At 42.6% G+C, this 20,480-nt stretch overlaps 1 protein-coding gene across 2 annotated transcripts in view; it reads left to right on the forward strand.

Annotated features, from left to right (window-relative positions):
* Nucleotides 1-5,552: 5,552 nt before the first annotated feature.
* si:ch211-191a24.3 (tensin-3) overlaps nucleotides 5,553-20,480 on the forward strand; it is a 45,719-nt gene continuing 30,791 nt past the window's right edge. The window contains exons 1-12 of one of the 2 annotated variants that reach the window (XM_041935004.1): nucleotides 5,553-5,721; nucleotides 6,853-6,903; nucleotides 6,988-7,110; nucleotides 7,209-7,273; nucleotides 9,795-9,878; nucleotides 10,093-10,205; nucleotides 10,807-10,867; nucleotides 10,964-11,039; nucleotides 11,383-11,512; nucleotides 11,756-11,821; nucleotides 13,441-13,545; nucleotides 17,484-18,428. In XM_041935004.1, coding sequence (XP_041790938.1) covers nucleotides 5,572-5,721; nucleotides 6,853-6,903; nucleotides 6,988-7,110; nucleotides 7,209-7,273; nucleotides 9,795-9,878; nucleotides 10,093-10,205; nucleotides 10,807-10,867; nucleotides 10,964-11,039; nucleotides 11,383-11,512; nucleotides 11,756-11,821; nucleotides 13,441-13,545; nucleotides 17,484-18,428 — 1,969 coding nt within the window. In that variant the 5' untranslated portion in view covers nucleotides 5,553-5,571. Of the gene's footprint in view, nucleotides 5,722-6,852; nucleotides 6,904-6,987; nucleotides 7,111-7,208; nucleotides 7,274-9,794; nucleotides 9,879-10,092; nucleotides 10,206-10,806; nucleotides 10,868-10,963; nucleotides 11,040-11,382; nucleotides 11,513-11,755; nucleotides 11,822-13,440; nucleotides 13,546-17,483; nucleotides 18,429-20,480 lie in introns of those variants that run through there. The other variant, XM_041935005.1, reaches the window with a different exon arrangement.

Here is a 20,480-nt window from a genome sequence, read left to right on the forward strand (position 1 = left end):
AGATGAGAGCGACGGTCAGCAGTACACGGTGGCCAGGGCGGGGTCTCATTGGATATGAATTATGAGACCTTAACGTGCTACCCGAAAGCTCGGAATATGTAATGGTGCGTACACGACGGGGGAATCCGGCTTCACAGCGTGGTTAAAACAACTGGGAAAGTACGAATTCCCCTGTGTTTATTGTTATGTTGAGAGCGCTGTTTAGAGCGGCTAGAAATGTGAGTATATGATGGTTCTTAGTCGACCATGTCGGTAAGTTGTCTGTCGGTGGACAAAACAAATGGGAGTTTAGGAAATTGTGAGGACCAGTTTTGCCATGTCGGTATTTTCTTTCACTCTATAGGCCTAAGGCACAGTGCCAGGGTCATTGAAGTACACATTTCACTCCATTAAAATGAACAGTATTGGTTTGACGCACGGCAGAGTTGGCTTTTACGCATGGGGACGGTTGTTGCCACAGCCACACTACATACCACAACTCGGTTAATTTCCTCAGCTATGAAAAGCAACAGTCCAGTCTGCCGGATGCGAGGGTCGCCGTTGATGGAGAAGCGGTCGGATAGAGCAACGCGTTATTTCTTGGTTGCAGTACTTTGGATGGCTTCCATCTGAAAGGGATTGGCGTTACAGTACTGACTGGGAGCATTTCCACCACAGCATCATCAGATGCGACACAGCAATGTGGCCTCTGCACACGTGGGGCTTTCCTGCATTAATGACACCGCCGGCAGCTCTGGCCTCTGAGTAAGCGAATAGAAATTGCGTGAGTCATGGCGCTTATCAAAGACACATTTTGTAATGTTACTATTTAATCTAGTTAGTATTCTTATATAATCTACTATGAAGCTTCCCAAATGAAGGCTGAAATAATAACAAAAAATACTGGTGGTAGTAATAAAATGAAATAAAAATTAAAGCATCCTCCTCTGTTCCCCCTCCAAAAGTCACAGTACCCTCCCTTTAGCATAAATAAAACAACAATATTCTCCTCCTTTTTCAACCCACAACAAAAGCATAGGCCTGACCGCACGACAAATGAAAGTTATTGCCAGTTTGTTTTGTTAGCTCCTTTATATGATTTGATGGAACGGGTCTTGTGGCGCCACCTAGTGGGGTAAAGGCTCTATCACCATGGCCACAAGTAATTCCTGCAGAGATGTTGAGGAACAATTTATTACTTTGCACTCTACAGCTCAGTGGAGGAACAAATATTCAGATCCTTTATATAAGTAAAAGTAGCAACTAGACAATATTTATGAAAGTACTCCATCACATTACATTCACAAACATTACACATTACATATACATTTATGTGATGTATCAAAATTCATAATGCAGGCCCCTGTAAGTGTTACATTACTAGATGTTAATTATTTTATAATTTCTGATGGATTTCTGTGTAAGCAGCACTTTAATGTCATAGTGGGCCATGGTGAAGAATTATTTTGCTGTTTAAAACAGCAGGTCATGCAGTGAGGTAGAAGTGTAAAGAGAAAATGGAAATACTCAGAAGTTTGTACTCAATTACAGCAGACGAGTAAATGCGTTTAGTCACATCCCACTGCTCCTCTGTACCTCAGTATCATAAATCATTCATATAATTCCGTGTAGTTACTGTCTTATCAGATGGTCTGTGATATAAAACGCACACGTTTGTGCTTGACATTAAAAGCTGATCGACTCTTTGTGTTTCTAGGCCTCTCTGGAGCGCAGATACAGCAGATCAGTTTAATCTTTAATGAGCTATTCTGTGTGTGCAAATGAGAGGTATCATCAGAATGTTATACCTTATAGCCAGCGTAGGTGCCAGAGTGGACTGCTGTGACTTTACAGTCCAACAGAGGGCAAAGTGCAAGCTGCACTGTGACAGCAGAGTTTATCATGCTCGCTCTCTTGCTCTCTTTCTCTTTCACCCTCCCCTTGTGGAGTCTCCACCTTGTTTTCTACACCAGTCACACACAGACTTTCACTCTTCAGACTTCATATTGCTGTGATTTTCACTTCTTGTTTATTGCAAAATCAGCTAAGGTAAGACCCCTTCCTGTTGTCTAACATGTTTAACATCTCTCCTTCTGCTGAGTTGATTTACAGTAACGTTTGAACTACAGTAAAGTTAATCTGCTCCCTTCAGGCGTCTCACTTTTTCAGCATGGCCAGATCAATGTTCATGCATGGAGGACAAACTGGGCGTCATGTTCCTCTTTCCTTGAATGTTACCAGCCACTGATGCTGGTCCAAGTTTTAGTGTTGGCCACCACTTTCAGTAAACAAAGGACCATGTGATGGATGGTGACTCTCGGGGGGATTAGCAGTGAAAAGTGTCTCCCTGCAGATGCACTGAGAGGGGGAGATTAGCCTACTGACACATTAAGACACTGAACCCCAGGAGATGTATTCCCACTGGGATTCAGTCCATTTTAAGAGGTCATTTAATCTTGCATCAAGTCTTAAAAGCCGGCTTTTCTTAGGACAAGTGAAAAACCTTGCCAGTGGGGGTGTGATAATTACACCTATTACCAATGCAAATGAACTTCCTACAAAAACTGGCTTGAATCAAGTGACATGAATTTGACAGAGTACTAACTGGTTGAGACATATTTTGAAGAAATTACAATAAAATGAAATTACCTCACCCTGCTGGCAGATTTAATTCAATGTATTTATGAAAAAATAAGATGGTGTCGCCTAATAAGTGTGGATCAGGTGGACTAAAGAGAGATGAGTTTACTGCTCTAATGACACGCTTTCAGGGAAAGAAAAGAACAGAAGACGTGCAGCTAAATGGAGACAAAGAGGTGAAGGTCACTGGAGGATGATAAGTAAAACAATAGCTGGTCACCGAGGCGTTGCCGTCAGTTTGTCCTCTGGTTTATTTCACAAACACTTTCAATTTCAAGTAATCTTTTAGCTGAATTACTGACCGACTGATGCATCGATCCCTGCTGCTCTAACAAAGGCGGAGGATGTTTTTCACTACCAACTTGTGTCGAAAGGAGCGAGAGGAAAGAAAGAAAGATGGCTAATCCTTTTCAGAATGCCTTCCTTTAAAATGGGAAATAGAGACTATAATTTGATGTGGCTAGTTTAAGCTCAAGGACTTTCCTAAGCAGCTTTCCCTATAGCAACGTATGTGTGTGTACGTGTGGTTGAGTCAACACTTCCGTTTGTTTTGGTTCCTCAGGCGGAGCGCTGACAAATTTAGATCGCAGCAGTCTAAAAATGTTGAAAAAACACACCAGAAATACATAATTGGAGAGTAGTTACTCATTAAGATTGTTTGCCCAACCCTGTCAACTGTTTCAGCAAGGAAACATCAGATGCTCCAAAACAGAAGAACAGGACAGGGCAAATGAAAAGGACGTTTTTCACACATGTGCAAAACAGGCCTGGACCCCATATGTGTGCCATTTGAACCAACATATAGTAGGTGAAAGTTACTTCTAGTTCATGGTCCAAATTTGTATCAATTCAGCCTCAGCTGTACAGTTGGTAAAGTCAGTAGCTTTGTGGAGCCTGGGTGCACAGGGCAGAGTCCCGGGTTCAGTCCTCAGCAGCGCTGCTTCTGGCGTGGGCCCCATCGAGCTTGGGTGGGAAGCTTGTGAGGGATCAGGTCTTTGTTTAAGCGCTACTGAGTGTGATTGGTCGGTCTATTTTACTTGGTCTATTTCAGGAGAACATGAAGAAAGGAGCACAGTGATTTTCTGAATATTGCCTCATGAATAAACCAATGTTGATTGGTGCATTTTGGTGATAGTACACACTGAATCAGCATTTTTGCTCCAACATGTACAATTCTGCTGTATGTCAGGTTATGACAATGTAGATTTCATGATCAGATAAATGAAATTCATCTGAATTGAATTAACTTCAGTTTTACATCAGTACAGTTCATTTGTGGATGCAGGAAAAAACAGATGCATTTAAACACACATGCACACAGACACACACGCATTTGCACACATGCCTAGTGTAAGTGTAAATCCCATTCAAAAATAATATGGAGCACCGAATATCCACCCAACATCTCTATTCCATCTAATACACCATTATAAACACATACAGTATATTCCAATAAATAATCTACTGAAAAATAATGTTAAGCACTAATATTGATTAGCAATAATCTCTATATTTAACAAAGAGAGAACTTGAGTACACAAGACTGCAATAAAATACAACAGAATATAGAATTTGGTGTTTTTTGACACTACTCAATAACTTGTCAGATCCTGTCATGATGATGCTAAGTTAAGTTTTCATTTGAGCGCCTTGGCATCCGTTGTTATTCTTTACAGAACACACACTGCACTGTGCACAAATTATCAATATGTACTGTATGTATCGATGGACCTCTGACTGACTGGAAACCAATTTTATGCTACAGTATTTTTCCATTCAACACTTCATCAGCACCCTCAAAGGGTCACCACCTGCATAGTGAACTTGTTCGTATGAGAGAATAATAGTAATCGGATGATCCTGATGCGGAGCTGCCTTCGAGACGATGCAGCTGCGATTCGTTGAGTCAGTTCTTGTACAACGTAAAAATCTGAGAATCCTCATTGATTCATCCTGTTTTCTGAAGCTTGACTGTAATGAAACACAATTGGCAACCTGTGACAGAGTTAAGCCTGAAGTCTCTTTTCATTCATGCTGCAGTGGTTCCCAGTAGGTTATTCTTGTATGTTGCTCTGGTGAAAATGGTTTTATCACTGTTTACTCTGCTGTGGTCACATGGTCAGGGTGAAGGCGAGGTTAACCGCAGGTCTTTCTGCACTCTTCTCTGCTCCACTGTCTGACTGGCCTCGCTCCCATACACATGCACTAACATGCATGCAATGGCCCTGGTCCATTTGCTAACATAGAGCTCAGATACCACAAAATGATCCAGTCCATGGTTTTTACAGAGGAATGTGGGCAGGATATCATATTCTTTAGGTCTTCAGGACTTGGAGTTATGAGGTCAAAATAACAGTATAGGCTCTAAATATGTAATTTCAGAATCCATCCCATTTTTATGAGGTTTTCAAGAACAGGTTTGTTGTAGGTAGAATGAGAACTCAGTATTGGAAAAAGTAGACCGTTTGCTCTTTGTTTAATATAAAACAATAAAATGAATGAGAGTTATAAGGTATGTAGGCACAACAGTCCAGCAGCATGGTCTCATCTGGACACGAGGCACTGAGCTGATGAGCAATGAGGTTACCGTCTGCTGTTTCATTCTTCTGTGACTCATCACCACCTCTCCTCCGGTCACAAGGATGAGGGATTCCAGTGAGTCAGCTTTTGGTTCAGTTCCTCATTTTTCTGGCCCTGACCCCACTTTGTTTTAGCATTACGTCCCGTAAAAGGATTTGAGGATTAACAAGGCTGACCGGATTTGAACTCACACGTGGGCCAAAAAGATTTGCCTCACTTGGAGTTCCAGCTGATATGACACAAGCTCCGACAAACGCCCTGCAAACATCTGCTGACCTACAGTGAAATTCTCACTTCCCCCTTTTCCATGACTTTCATTCTGACACCCCGCGTTTCACTTCCTGTAGGGCGCCCATGTGACCGAAACCAGTCATGGAGGAACCGCATCAAATTCATCTGACCTACATCACTGAACGCATCATCACCATATCCTGCCCCCCTGGATGTCCAGATGAGATCTACCTGCCAAACCTGCAGGAGATTATTCTCATGCTGCAGTCCAAGCATGGAAGCAACTACATGGTGAGATGGGTGGAACAGACAGCGGTGACAGAACTCATATCAGAAGTAAAAGTAGCAATACCACAGTTTAGACATAGTGCCAGAAATATAAGTAATTATTATGTAGAGTGGCCCGTTTCAGAATAATGTATATTATTAGATTATAATCACTAATGCATTAAAGTATGTATCACTTAAATGTTGTATCTAGTAAATGTACTGAGTTCTTTTGTTGTCTTTTAAGTTATTTCAGTTCATAAATAATTAGCCAATGTTTCAAGGGAGTAAATGTAAAAGTCATGCATAAACAATAAGAAATGCAATAAGATACTCTAGAACAATTATATACACTGTGCATATATACAGTAATATACACATAGTTTACAGAACTAATAAAAAATATGAAAATAGAAACCTCTCAGTTAAAACAGTTGGAAAACGGTGACATTTACGAGAAGGATCCTGAAATGCCCGGAGGCCAGCTTAGTGATGACTGGAATATATCTGCTCTTACATCCATCCTCAGCCTTCACCTCTTAAACTGCACATTCCTCTAAAATCACACGGCTTTCTCTCATTTTGAGCATCTTTTTGGTTACTTTCATGTCGAATCAAGTTTAATTATGCCAGCCCAAAATCACATATTTGTCTCGCTTTACAATTTGCTCAACATGTGACACTCTATCATTAGATCCTCGATTCGGATAAGGAAAAACTCCACAAAAATCCTTCCTCGAGGAGAGATTTATTTTGTGATGATTTTTTTTTTTCAAAATCTCCACAGATTTAAAATTTAATGGCCTCTAATTTAATAAAAGTGGTTTTGTTGGTTTTAGTCTGTAGCTTTATTTATAATACTTATTCAAGTTTGAAAATCACATTTCTATTCATTTTATATGCAGGGCATTTCCCCACATTGCCACAAAATTATGAATGGAGCTCACTATAAAGTGAGCAATGACATAATGTTTCAGAGTAGTTTCACCACCAAAAATTTAATCTCCAGTCCTCTCAATTTTAACATTGTTAATTTTATTACATTTTTTTCTATGATCACCAAAGATATTTTTACAAGATTCCTTGAACTGTGGAAAAATGCTCCCCTCATGCTGTTCTTTTCCTGGTCATGACAACAATCCTCCCTTCTTTCAGCTCATCAACCTCTCGCAGAAGAATGACACTCTCACCCGAATTAACCACAAGGTGACGATAACGCCTCACAGCACCAATCTGAGATGGTAAATATTGTAATGTACTGTGTTACAGTATGTGTGGTTTCTCTGTCAGGTTTTGGACACAGGCTGGGTGGACCTCCTGGCTCCTAACCTGAATCAGATCTTCGGCGTGTGCACAACGATGGAGAACTGGCTGCAATCGCATCCGAAGCATGTGCTGGTTTTACACTGCAGGGTAAACTTCACGGATTCCTGTCATGGTCCTTACATTGGTCTATGCACCGCAGGTACGAGTAGGTTTATTCATCCTGTCTGTATGGTTGTTCTCCACAGGGAGGTGAAGGCGTGCTCGGAGTTCTGGTGGCTTCCTACATCCACTTCAGCAACATACTAGCCAGGTAACACTGATGCCGTGTGAGTTTGTTCAAATGGCATAAATGACAGTAAAAAAGCATTTAACTTTAACTTAATTATCATTTGCAAACCAAAGGAAATTTGTTGACAACGAGGACAATGAACGAACAAGATGAAGGTTCTACAGCACATCTCTTTCCACTAAATGCTATCGTCAACTTTCTAACATGACAGTGCTAACATGCTGATGTTTAGCAGGTATAATGTTGGCCATGTTCAAGTCAGTGAGTTAACATTTGCTAATAACACTAAACGCAAAGACTGGCTGAGGCTGATGGGAATGTCAGAAGTTTTGCAGCTATTTCATTATAAACCAAAGTAGTGGATCAATACAATTTTTTAATCTAATGATTGCACAAGAGGAAAAGTCAGAAGATCACTCAAGTTATTACAATTCATCCTGCAGGACCTATGAATGTCTGAGCCACATTAATTGAGATATTTCACTCTGTACAAAGTGAAGGACCAACAACGACTGACCCTGCCTTCCTGTATGCCGCTGGTGTGGCTACAAATGAAAGAAAATAAAGCAGAGCTGATCAGTGATGATAGCAGTGAAAGAATTTCTAGTGTGTTTACCCGAAATAGAGTAATTTTTGTCACACAACCAATGAGACCAAAGGACTGAAACACACTTCTTTGTCTTTAGATGTCAGGTGTCAGTCAGTACAGATTTTGTGTATAATATGAGTGCAGCAGTGTCAATCAGCTCGTTTAACATAGACTGGCAAGTGTGCCCCTGGATTTGTGAGCAGCTGCCTTACAAAAGGGGTCGAGGTTGGCGAAGGATGAATCCTGATGATTTTGGAGACCCCCCACTCCATCCCTCCCCCCTTGACCTTTCATGTGGTGTCACCAGCAGGCTTTGCTGTCCACTTGTACACAAATGATAGAAGAATCTTGTTGGCAGATTGTTATTAAATCTGCTAATGAATTCATGCTCAAGGATCCACTTCAGGCTTTGTTCAATCTAGCAACAATTATTTCAGCATCTGGAAGAAACTAAGGGGAACTGTGTCTGTAAAATCTGTAAGCAAAGGACTGATATTTCCTGGACGTGTTGCAGATCAAAGAGTGCTGACAGAACAATAGAGAGAGTGAACAGAGGCTGATCTCCTGTCGTCTCCAGCAGGCAAAGGGCAGGATGGCTGACTGAGGAGACTTTGAACTAGACTGCTGTTTGGCTTTCGGGCAGGGATCCTGTTGTTCCTGCTGTTGGACACCAGTGAATTTATTTATTCTCAGTTTACGTGCATACCAGAATATGAGCCTAGAAGACGCAAAACATTGTTAATTTCAGCCAAAAGGCATTTTTAAACCGAACATTACATTTTATGGTGTAGATGTGAGCATTTAAAACCAAATCCTCATTGACACATTGTCTCATAATGGGATGAAGGGAAAGGTCAGTTGGAGACAAATCAGTAAAAAAGGCAGGAAATAGGTGGATCAGATTTCTCCAGTGTTGGTGTGCACGTGTGTGTGTGCATGCTGTTCATGGCTGAACAGCTGACTCACTGTTGAGAAATATCTGATTGTGACCATTGTCCCTGACAGAATGAGACATGTGAGTGCAGGTATGCAAGATTTTGTGAACGGGTGTAAATATGGCACAATGGGTTTTTAAAGGGTCAGGTCACCCAAATTATAAAAGAAAAGATATTTACTTACTTACCTCTGGTAGTGTCTCATGCTCTAGTTTTATTTGCCTTTTTTTGTTGCTGTTGAGACTCTGTCTCTGAGATGTCTGCTGCCATCTCAGTGCAGTGGAGAAGACTGGACTTTTGTTAGTGGCGCACTAAAAAAACAGCACTTACCAATGTCAAAAACAGGGTCTTTCTGAAGAAATAATGTCCTTGTTACTCTGGATAAGCCACAGAACACACACACACACACACACACACACACACACACAGTCTTCATAAGATTTGGGGACACTGATTCTGGAAAGACACAATTTTTTCTCTCGAGTCCAGTTCTTAGTGATAAGATGATGATTGATAGATATAAAGAGCTCATTCACAAAACACACTTCTTATTTTCAGGTGATTACAGGCTAATGAAAACATCGTCATTATAAATATTTTATTCCATTTCTGCCATTAGAGCCTCCTAAATCCTCCACAGTGGACCTCCACCAAGTATAAACATGATTGTCTGTTTAGATGTGTCGGGGACTGACGCTGCATATGTGAAAAAAAAAATCTGTTGGTGTGGTGTTAGAAGGAAGCGATTACCAGACCTCTGCAGCCTGCTCTACTGGAGGCTACCAGCTCAAGCCTGCGTTCGATGCTACTAGCATAGCATACAGGGATCTCGGACCGAACTGTCAGATGTTAAGTTGCATTGTGGGGGATGTGCAGCTGGCACCGCTTTTTGAAGAGGACGAAGAATGCATGGAATAAAGAAAGCTGATATCTGTGGTTCTGCTGCAGCAGTTTTGATCATGTTTAAAATTAAAATTTGGCGAACTGATCATCATCTGAATACCTGCCTCTCTCTCAGTGCAGACCTTTCTCTCGACCACTTTGCCATGAGGAGGTTCTACAATGACAAGCTGTCCGCTCTGATGACCCCCTCGCAAAAGCGGTAAGAACAGAGTGGATTGATCAGGTTCACTTCAGGTCAAAGGTCAACTGCGGTTCAGTTCTCAGCCTCTGACCTTTGTAATGGACGAAGGGATCTGCTCTGACTGACTGCAAGGTCACTGAACACCTGATTTATCTCTGTGAAAATCATATCTATCCACTTGTATCACTTGTAATGTTTAGGCAGCATAAATGCATTTCTCTGGGCTCTCCAGGTATGTGTGGATGCTGGGCAGCATGTTGAAGGGGGGACTGAGGATGTATCCCTATCCATCTTTCCTCCTCTGTGTTGTTCTTCACGGTCTTCCCAAAGTAAGACCAGATGGAGGTAAGGAGCAGATGTTCTGAATTAGAGAAAGCAGCAGCAGCAGCAGCAGCAGCAGCAGCAGCAGCAGTAGTAGTAGCAGTAGTAGTAGTAGCAGTAGTAGTAGTAGCTGTAGTAGCAGCAGTAGTAGTATTAGCAGTCGTAGTAGTAGCAGTAGCAGTAGTAGTAGCAGTAGTAGTAGTAGCAGTAGTAGCAGTAGTAGTAGTAGATGGATAGCAGTAGTTGTAGTAACCCTCTCTGTGGCATCTAATGTATTCTTCTCTTCATCTTATGAAGTAAGAAGATGAGATAGATGATAGTGATTTAAAGTGCGTTTAAGTCCAAAAACACAAAATATGTTTTTAAAATGTTCCTGATTACTTCTGGAGTCAGTTGAGATGGGACCAAGTCATGTATGAATAGATCTCCCGTTCTGGGTGTTCACTAGATCAATATGTAAGACCTGAAGGCTGATGCAGGCTGACTATGGTCATCGAAGCTCTGAATCAACTCTCACAGAATCAAGTCTCAAGCTTTGCCTTACTGACATACTTTTTGAACACATGTGTGCATTTCTTCATCAAATGAACATGGTCGTTTCTAATTAAACTCGTTCTCCTCTAAGGATGCTGTCTCTTCCTGAGAGTCTACCAGAGTCTACACGCTGTTTGCACATCAGCAGTCTAGTAAGAAATCACATCAAATTACATAATAATCTCTAAAGATGGTGGGATGCTTCAGGAGACAATATATCTGGTAACGTGCGTTAATATTCATCTCAGCCACGTTAACGCAGTCCAGACGGAAAAGCTCTACATTGTCCTCCAGCCGGCTCAGCTGCTCAAGGGGGACATCATGGTGAGTGGGAATGCATTTTTTTCATATAGGTTTGTAAACAAAGATAATACTGCATTGTATGGCACAAAGTGATTTATTATGGGACCCTGGAGGGGGATCCATTAGAAACTAACCTTGCAGCAATCCTATTTCACTTGCCATTTTGTGAATTATAGATTATTTTACGAACTGAATACATTTTCTCTTCATAGAACTAACCTTTCCAAGTCAATTTTACCTACCTATTTAATCTTATTTAATATTTAACACACTGACTATGCAACAGAAAATGATTCATCTCAGTGAATCAGATTGACTTAGAGCAGCACATACAAAACAAACGTCATTTTGTGTCTGATTTCAGGTGGTTTGTTATGACAAAAACAGCCAGTCAGCCAGCCGTCAGGCCATCTTCCGTCTGCAGTTTCATACGGGCCTCGTACATGGACACACCCTCACTTTCTTCAAGGCGGACCTGGACTGTTCCAGTGAAGGTATTTATGACCTGCTGGCACCGCTGCCAACTGTGGTTTCAATTACTGTCCCACTCCACTCTGCTGCAATGTCGCTATCAATCTGTAACCGACAAATCCTCCCCTGCTCCCTCACTGTAAATATCACCTACCTGAACTGACCTTGAACCCCTTATCAGTTGTGCAGGTGTGAAGTACACATAGGAATATATCCAGTGAGCCAAGTTAACTGCAGCTGACTGCTTTTGTTTGTTAATGTTCCAGATCCCCGGTTCCCAGACGATGGAAAAGTGGAACTGTTGCTTTCTGACAGCCCAGAAAAGATTAGAGGTAAACCTCCCCTCATTAAAGAAGATTTCCTGTTCCTTTTCTTTGATTTAAAATATATCTTCTACATATTATGTTACATAAACATAGGACACCAGCAAACATTATTACAGTCAACTGGATAATAAAACAAAGAATAAATATGCAGGTGAAAATGTGATCCAGATGTTTTTTGGTTTTGTGAAGCTTTGGATCCAGAATCCACAGAATATTGGTTCAAGTTTTCATACTTTTTTTTATGATTCAGAGGAAAAAAGACTCTACAGTGTTGTTTTGAGTTAAACACTGATGTTGGCATGCTAACATAGGCCTAATGTTTAACAACTATACCATATTAGTTTAGTGCGTTAGCATGCTAACATTTGCTATTTGGCACAATAAGGTACACCTGAGTCTTATGGAAATGTCATTAGTTTTGCATTAGTTGTGAGGAAAAGTCAGAGGGGCACTGAAGTCATCATGATTCATCCTCTGGGGACAATGACTGTTTCATGGTAAACCATCCAGTAGCGGTTGAGATATTTCAGTCTGGATCAAAAGTGGTGGACCGACTGAAACACTGACCACCCCGAGAGCCAGGCTGCTAGCATTGCTAACACATGGCCTAAGGTTCAATATACAGCATATTTGTGAGTAATTCACAAAGAAGGATGGTTGACAATTGAAAGTATTAACAGTACGATAAAAATCTGGTGGTACCATCAACGGCCGGGTAAAATGTTCATGTGATTTAAAAGGAAGAAGTGAAGATTAGAGGGTGCCCTCTTGTGTGCCCTTCCAGTGGAGAAAACATGATGCACTGCACTAATGGGTGCTCTTTAAGTGGAGAAAATGCAACGCAGCAGCCTTTTAGGGTGCTATTCCAGTGGAGGGAAGGTGACGGAGGACACTTAGGCCGCCCTACAAACTTTCTACATGCTAGTGCCCCACTTCATGCAGCTGGCGCCCTTTTTTATTTTTTCGTCTGTACCCCTCAGACAGCCCCCGCCAACACTCACACACACAGACACATTATTTGGGCTGCAAGTGCTGCTGCTGAACAAAGACTGCAGAGAGCTTCATTGTGTGTCATAGATCAAGCAGAAGAGACAGAAATGACTCAGTTTGAAGCACAACACCTGCACTCACAACCACAACCACACACACACACACACACACACACACACACACACACACACTCACTTGAAAACCATATTCATCATGTTCAACAAACATGCACCCAGGCGGGGGCAGTGTTGGACACCAGGAGGCGGGCGTGACAGCCAAACTGGCCCTCATCACCTACAATCACACTCCTCGCCTCTCAACAGGAAGTAATATGAGGGCTTATCACACACACACATCTGACAGGAATTCAGATTGCAGATACTGTACAGGGGAAAACCAGGGCACACAAACACACACTCAGACACACAAAGACACTGATGGGCAAGTAGAAATCACAGCAGAATCTAATTTAAAGCTCACATTATGTCTTAAATCAAATTTGCGATGAAATCTGGAATCAGCTGGTGTTATTGTGCGCTGTGCGTGTGTGTATGTGCGTGTGTCTTGTTGTTTAACTGACCCCTGACCAGCGCTGCCTCTTTGTCTGCTGCTCTGTTTGTCATTTCCATGTGCAGGCAGAGAGCTGTGGCACAACGGACGCGGTGTGACGGTGGACTATGACACCTTGGACCCTCTGGTTAGGCGAGATTCGTATCAAGACACGTCTCCTCTTGAAGCAGGTGAGGTGCATTTAAATGGTTTTAATCAAGAATCCCCCCCACCCCTCCCCTTCAAATATGTCTTCTACTTCTGCCTCTTTCACTTTCTTTTCCTGTTGTTTGGAATTCCTGTGGTGTCTGACATTATAAGACAGGACTGAACAGGAAAACAAAATGCTTGAAGACAAAGCACATTGTGGGAGATAAATAAATGTGTCTGCTCTAATGTAATATGATGGTAAACTTTAGTCGTCTGTGTCCATGGTGGTCTTAGGAAAACAAGAATGCCAATCCAGAGCTGCTCAGCTCTGACTTTTAAAAGTCCAAACCTGTGTTTTTGTTTTAGTTCCTTAACAACAAATGATGTATACTATACATTGCTGCTAGCAATTTTGCAAGCGTCTGCTGAATAGTTTCATATATACTGTACATGTGCAATCTATCGCAATGAACATCAAGTTATTATTGTCATAGTGTGCGTTGTGTTATGTGAGATTTAAACAATTCAGTTTACTTGTGGTGGGAAATGTTTGGTGTTTAGATATTCATTTCATAAAGTTGTTTTTTAATTAACTCCATCAATGTTATTGTGCATGTGCAGTTAATTATATAATTGCATCCTGATGACAGCCATGACATCTAGCTGAAACTTTTTCAGGAAGTTTTAATAGTTTTAATAGAATGGGTCAATAAACTGCATGCAATGTTAATTTAGTCAAACTCAGTGTTGAACCCACACAGAACTCTGCAGCTCTACAGAGCTCCTTAGCCTCTTTCAGCTCATAGTTTTGGTTTGACGGAGCATTTACTGCCCTGTTCAGTCTCAGTGTTTCAGCTGTTTTCAGGAAACAAGCTCTGATGAACCTACTGTACACTGCCTGCACAGCACTAACCTGCAGGCACGCACAGTTAGAGACTAGCTTGTGAAGAAGGTGAAGCATTTAGCGGCTAAAGAGATAGATCTTTTTCTTGGTGGAGACCAAACCAGAGCTACAGTCAATTCATCTGGTGAATAAAAACACAACTCCATATAAAAGACTGTGTTGCTTTGTGTCTGCTGGATGTGGAAGTACGCAGCTGCTTGCTAACATGTTAGCAATGACAAAGATAGGTTAAAGTTGTTTTTTTTCTGAACTTCTTGTGGAGTCTGTCTGCCCCCAAATGGCCAAATAAATCAGTTAATGCATCTCTGGCTGCTCGTCAGAAGTTATATCCCTCTGTGGGCGCAGATCCATCTCTGAGAAGCTCTGTTTGGACTCTGGCCCTCGCTGTGGTCAGTGCTGTGGGTAATTGTCTGGTCATCAGTGTGACAGCTTACAACTGTTGTGGTCACAATGGCCTCTTTCACATTCCTGGGAATGGGTGTAACGACAATCATCCAGACAGCAGCCAGACCAGACCCGTGTATTTGGAGGCGGCTGCCTTTCAAAGAGTTCCCATTTAGTTAGAATAACCGTTCACACACAGAAAAACACCAACACAAAAACACCCGTCCAGACAGCTGAAGCAATCACTTAAACCGGCAGTCGAGGTTTCAGTCCCAGCTGTTTTATGCCATTGCTAAATCGGCTCTACCGGCCGTGTAATTTGGACAGACCGATCACTGGGGCAGAAATGCGGAAAAGTGGCATGTAAACGCACACATACACAGACGCTCACATGAATGTATACACACATGGCCATTACGTTTAACCGCCGGCGCACACACATGAGCATAATGAGGGTGCCTGGCAGTTAGCAACGCAGCCAGTCACAAGAATGTTGTTTTTAACCACAGGTGGTTCTACTTTACCCTCTCAGCCCGCTCGCAGCCCCCCTCTGCCACTTGTATCACTCCATCTCCTCATCTTCTTTTCTTCTCTTTTATCAGGTCTTCTGTCTGATTTTTTTTCTAGGTGTGCGTGTTGCTTTCAGGTTCAAGTTGCAGGTTGCAATTTGTCCAGTACATCCCCATCCCCCTTCTGCACACAAGTCTCTCCAGAGCCCGCCCCCATGTTTACATTCCCCTCTCCATATTTGGCCAGCTCAAGGTCCTAGTGCTTTGTGTTTCCTTTCTTGAAAATGCATTATGTGTGCTGCACAATCTCTTGCACCTGTGTGTGTTTTTGCATATGTGCTTGCATGCAGTCTAGTGAATGATCCACCTTTGAAAGTTTCCTTCTACTGCTTTCCCGCTAGACATAAAAATGCATGAGCGCACACTCTCTCCAGAGCATTACCTACCTGTGTCAGCCAGGACAGGATGCAGGGGGAGAATGGGTGGGGGGGGGGTGAGGCGAAGCAGAGCTAATTTCGTAGTGACGGTGAAGGCGGGGATTCGTAGTGCAGGGACGGAGCAGGCGAGGAAGGAGTGCAGGAGTGACATGAGAGAGAGAGAGAGAGAGTAGGAGGGGGGACACAGGGGGGTGTTAGCACCTTAAGAGAAAGAATGTTCTTTGCTTGTCTTCCTGTGGCAGCCTGAGAGACAGCGAGGACGACAGCAGAGGAGGGACGAGAGACTTCAGCTCAGCCGGTCTGAATCTTTTTAGCCTCCCTTTTTCTTTCTATCTGTCCCCTCATCCTTTTCATTCTGTCCTCGTCCTTGCCCCCTCTCTCCTTTCAGCTTGTCATCTGTTTCTCTTTTCCTCTTTCCCTGCCTCTGAAGGGAGGCTTCAGCATGCATTTCCATCCTGTTTGTAGTCTGCAGTGGGAACAGTGAAAGTTTCCTCCTGAGTGCCAGTGAAGTAAGCCGCTTTTGTGCGTCTATTTATTGAGCTGATAAAGTTCTGTTCATTATGGAGTTCTTGCAGTATTGTGAAAGTTAAGCAGCGTGTTTATCAGTTCGTGAATGCACTGCTCTGTGCATCTGTGTGTGTGTTTGTGAGACCTCATACACCAGCTGTGAGGTTTTACCATGCATGTCTGGTATTTGAGTTTTATTGCCTCTTTGGACTTAAGAGGCTGTGCTCATACAGCTCTGGTATGCACTGTATGTATTGTTGCAGTCACTGTACGAATCAGTCTTATCTCATCTGAACGAATCAGTCTTATCTCATCTGAACGTAACCTTCATCAGAATCTTAATATGTTGCTGTCTGTGCGTTTTCAGGGTACAATTAAAGATTATTTTCATTCATCAATTAACTGTTTGGTCTTCAAAATTTTTAAAAATTGAAAAACAAAAAATAATGTCACAATTTTCCAAAAACCCAAAAATATTCAGTTTACACAACTGTGAAGCTCAAAGAAGAGAATTTTTGGTATTGAAATGATAAATCAGTTTTAAAAATAGTTGCACATTCGGTTTCTATCGATCGACTAATTGATTGATTGTTTCAGCTCTAGCACGTTTCCAGCTTGCTGTAAGACTTACATACGCTCCCTAGTTGCTACAGCCGGTCTGATCTGACCTCAGGTAGACGTCCTTTGCGTGACACACACACATACACAACTACACACATGTGCATCCGCCAGCCCACACAAAGAGGCTCTGTGTTATCTATATGGAGTGTGTCTGGAGTAATGGCTGTGGCCCAACAGGTGTCGTCTTTGTGTGTGCGTGTGTGTCACAGTGAATCATATACAGTCGCGGTGCAGGTTTGGAGTCGTATGTAACAGGAACATTTTGAATGCAAAGGCGTTATTTTTGCTTTTAGTTCAAATTCTACAGTTTCATTTAGATTTACTCACTAAAATCTCTCTAAACGGTGCAGCTGCAATAATCCAGATTAGAGATGAGGAGTTCATAAAATTTTTTATATAGTGCTGCAAATCCAACATTGTCCATCGCTGAATATCAACTAGCATTCACTGAGTGTGAGTTTATTTTGTTGTCAGTGGTTGAGGAACCTCTGATTCCATCATGCCCCCCTCACTTCTGACACCAAACCTATACCCTTGGGTCAACAGGTCACATTCGCATCTGTTTTCACTCCTCTGTCAACAACCTAATACTGACCACAGTGAATCTGTCTTCACAGCCCCACCTCATCTCCTGGACCCTGCAAATGGCAGTTTCTATGCCAGAGTGACGAAGAAGAGTAGTGAGGAAGGAGCCTCGTTCTCCCTGACCACTAGCAGCCCCAGCAGTGACCGAACTCCGTCTGCCAGCAGTGATTCGGGCCTGTCCGTTGCCTCGCAGGGCCGGACCGGAGCAGGACAGAGGAGAGGGGCTGCAGGGGAGAAGAGCACCCAGGCAGGGAAGCTGGTCTCTGCGGTGGACTTTGAGATCGCTCAGCCTCTTCTGGAGGTCATGACTGAGCTTGCTGCCAGTGGAAAGGAGGTGGAGATGGCTGGAGATGAGTCTGGACTGGGCCTTACTATCAATGGAGAGGCTTCGTCCAGCGAGAGGGAAACTGACATATTAGATGATGTGGATGAGGTGGATGGTGAAGCGGCTTCTGCTTTAGAAATGCCGAGCTCGAGCAGCATCTGCTCCCTCTCCTCCGACAACCTGCCTGAACCTCAAACTGAGTACTCGACACACTCCTGGGTGCGGCAGCAGCAGATGATTGACGCTGACACTGATGCCCAGCTTGCGGTTGATGGGGGAGAGGGGGTGAACAGGGTGAGAAAACAGAGGCCGCCACCTCTGGTTGTTCCTGACACACCAGCTCGAGGAATCAGCAGCAGGGAAGCAGTGCAGAGAGGGCTGGCGGACGAGGACAGAGCACACGGTGTCACACAAAACACAGACGTTACACACGACATACAGTCTATCAGTAATACACACGCTTCGTCTTGCCAAGAAGAGGATTTGGCGTCGTTGACCACAGACGTTGATGAGTCCATAGAGCAGCTGAACCAGCTGATTTTGGATTTGGACCCCACCTTTGAGCCTGTTCCGACCCGCTGTGCCCCCCTGTCCCGCTCCGCCTCCCTACACACCAATGGCCTGAGCCACAAGGGAAATACCCATCTGTCAGGTAAGACCAATTATAAAGAATGAAAATAGAAGCATCAAACATAGAATACAAATATTAGCTGCAAATAGTCCAACATTGTCTTTTTAAAGCAGAGAGGATAAACAGTTTAGAGTTGGTACAGACTAAAATATCCCAATTATTGGATGGATTGCCATGAAATTTGGTTCATACATGAACAATACTTTGTTTATAATGATATCTATAGGTACTGTGTTCCAGGCGTAATTGACAAATATGACCAAATAACTGCAAAGCTAATGTCAGTCTGTTTAGCCTCAGCTGTACTTTGTGCTCAGTATTAATAAGCATATGCTAGCAGGCTAATATGCTGGACTAAAGTGGTGATACCTGCTAACATTGTTACTGTGAGCATGTTAGCATGCTGATGTTAGCATTCAGCTCAAAGCCCTGCAGTGCCTCAGAACTGTCTCACAGAGCTTCCATGGCTGTGGACCGGAGTTGTTTAAGAGGCTGATGTCCCAAAACCTCAGCAAAGCCAGTATTTTCTGCATTACCTACTGCATATAACTGAAAATGTAGGCTAAGTATTTTGGGTAAAATGAACCTTGTGCCTGGTTAATTCTAACAGTGCACAGCACCTTTACACAACTTAACTTGTACAGAGACACAAAACAGTCCACTGTGAAATCATGACTGACTGAAATGCCACACTAAAGAAAATACATGTGTGCCAACAAGCTGGTGGGCAGATGAAGCTTGTAGGCTTGACTTGTTATATTGTAGAGCTCGGTTCAGCCTGCACGAACAGAGAAGCATTTATAATCCAGACTGCAGGACTGCAGCGCTGCCCGATTGTGGAAATCTCCACCTGAGAGAGAGAGGAATACATCTGTGTTTGTTACAGAAGGCGTGTTTGTTAGTGGACATGGTGTTTGCTGAAAGGGTGGAAGCTTTCGTGCATATTCCAGCAATTTAAAATCAGGACATCTGGTCTCTACACAATGATGTGTTTACACTCCATTCTGTCTTATGGATGGAAATATACGGAGCTTGAAGAAAAGGTTGCACAAGATGAGATGAAGTAACTCCATCAAGACATAATCCACTGACATGATTACAGAACCTGCAGTTTTAAGCAGCAGAGTGGGATTAAATGAGTTACGTCTTATCAGCAAAGATTCAGTCAAGGATGTTAGACACCGTGAAAAGCTGTTAAAGGGGGATGTTAGTAATACGCTTTCTCCTCAGCCCATATCCGGAAAGAGCTCAAAGCTTTAGCAGATTTAGATGTAGAATCCGCCGTGTAACTTCTGATTAAACGATGACAAATAAATCCTGCTGACGAGGAGGAATGTCAAGTCAAAGAAGTTTTAAAAATGAACTTATTCTTTTTGGAATCCATAGTGGGGTAAATTTTAGTATTTTTTTGCCTCTCAGAAGCCGCAGCTGGTGCCCGACGAACACAAAGGAAACCCCACATGTTCGGGGCCACGTGGCCCAGATTTTTAAAATAATATGAAAAATTTGATGACTTGATTTTAAGCAAATTTCAGTGCCTTGTATCTGATGATGCTCTGTGGGAAATGTCCCTGGTAGCCCCTTTGTAATGCAAATCCATTTTAAATTTATCCAAATCTTTGCAGCAAAATATCCATCAATATCAGTACAGAAGGCACTGACCTGCTGGCCTGGATTTCATTCAGACCTGCACATAAACTTAAAAAAACAATAAACCTAACTATTCCACTTTGTCTAACACAATGAAACTGAACTGACTTGTGTAAGTTTAAAAAAGCTGAGCAGAGAATTTCAGAATGGCACAGGCCAGCTGATCAGTACTCTGTCAGTCGACTCTTTTGGATCACGAAGCTACGATGAAGCGAAAGCTGAATTGATATCAAAGTTTAGTTGATCATGATGAGGTCTTTAACTTGTATCACAGCAGATGAGCCTGCACCTTGTAGCCGACAGCGTACTGCCGTACAGGTTAACCTTTAATAACATTCCATGACTATTATACAATAACATGACCTCTGGACTGGAACTGTGCCCTATCCCATTTTCTCCAACACTGTCTCCAACATGCCTGAT

This window comes from Chelmon rostratus, chromosome 4 (assembly GCF_017976325.1).
Source record: "Chelmon rostratus isolate fCheRos1 chromosome 4, fCheRos1.pri, whole genome shotgun sequence".
Taxonomy (NCBI): Eukaryota; Metazoa; Chordata; class Actinopteri; order Chaetodontiformes; family Chaetodontidae; genus Chelmon; species Chelmon rostratus.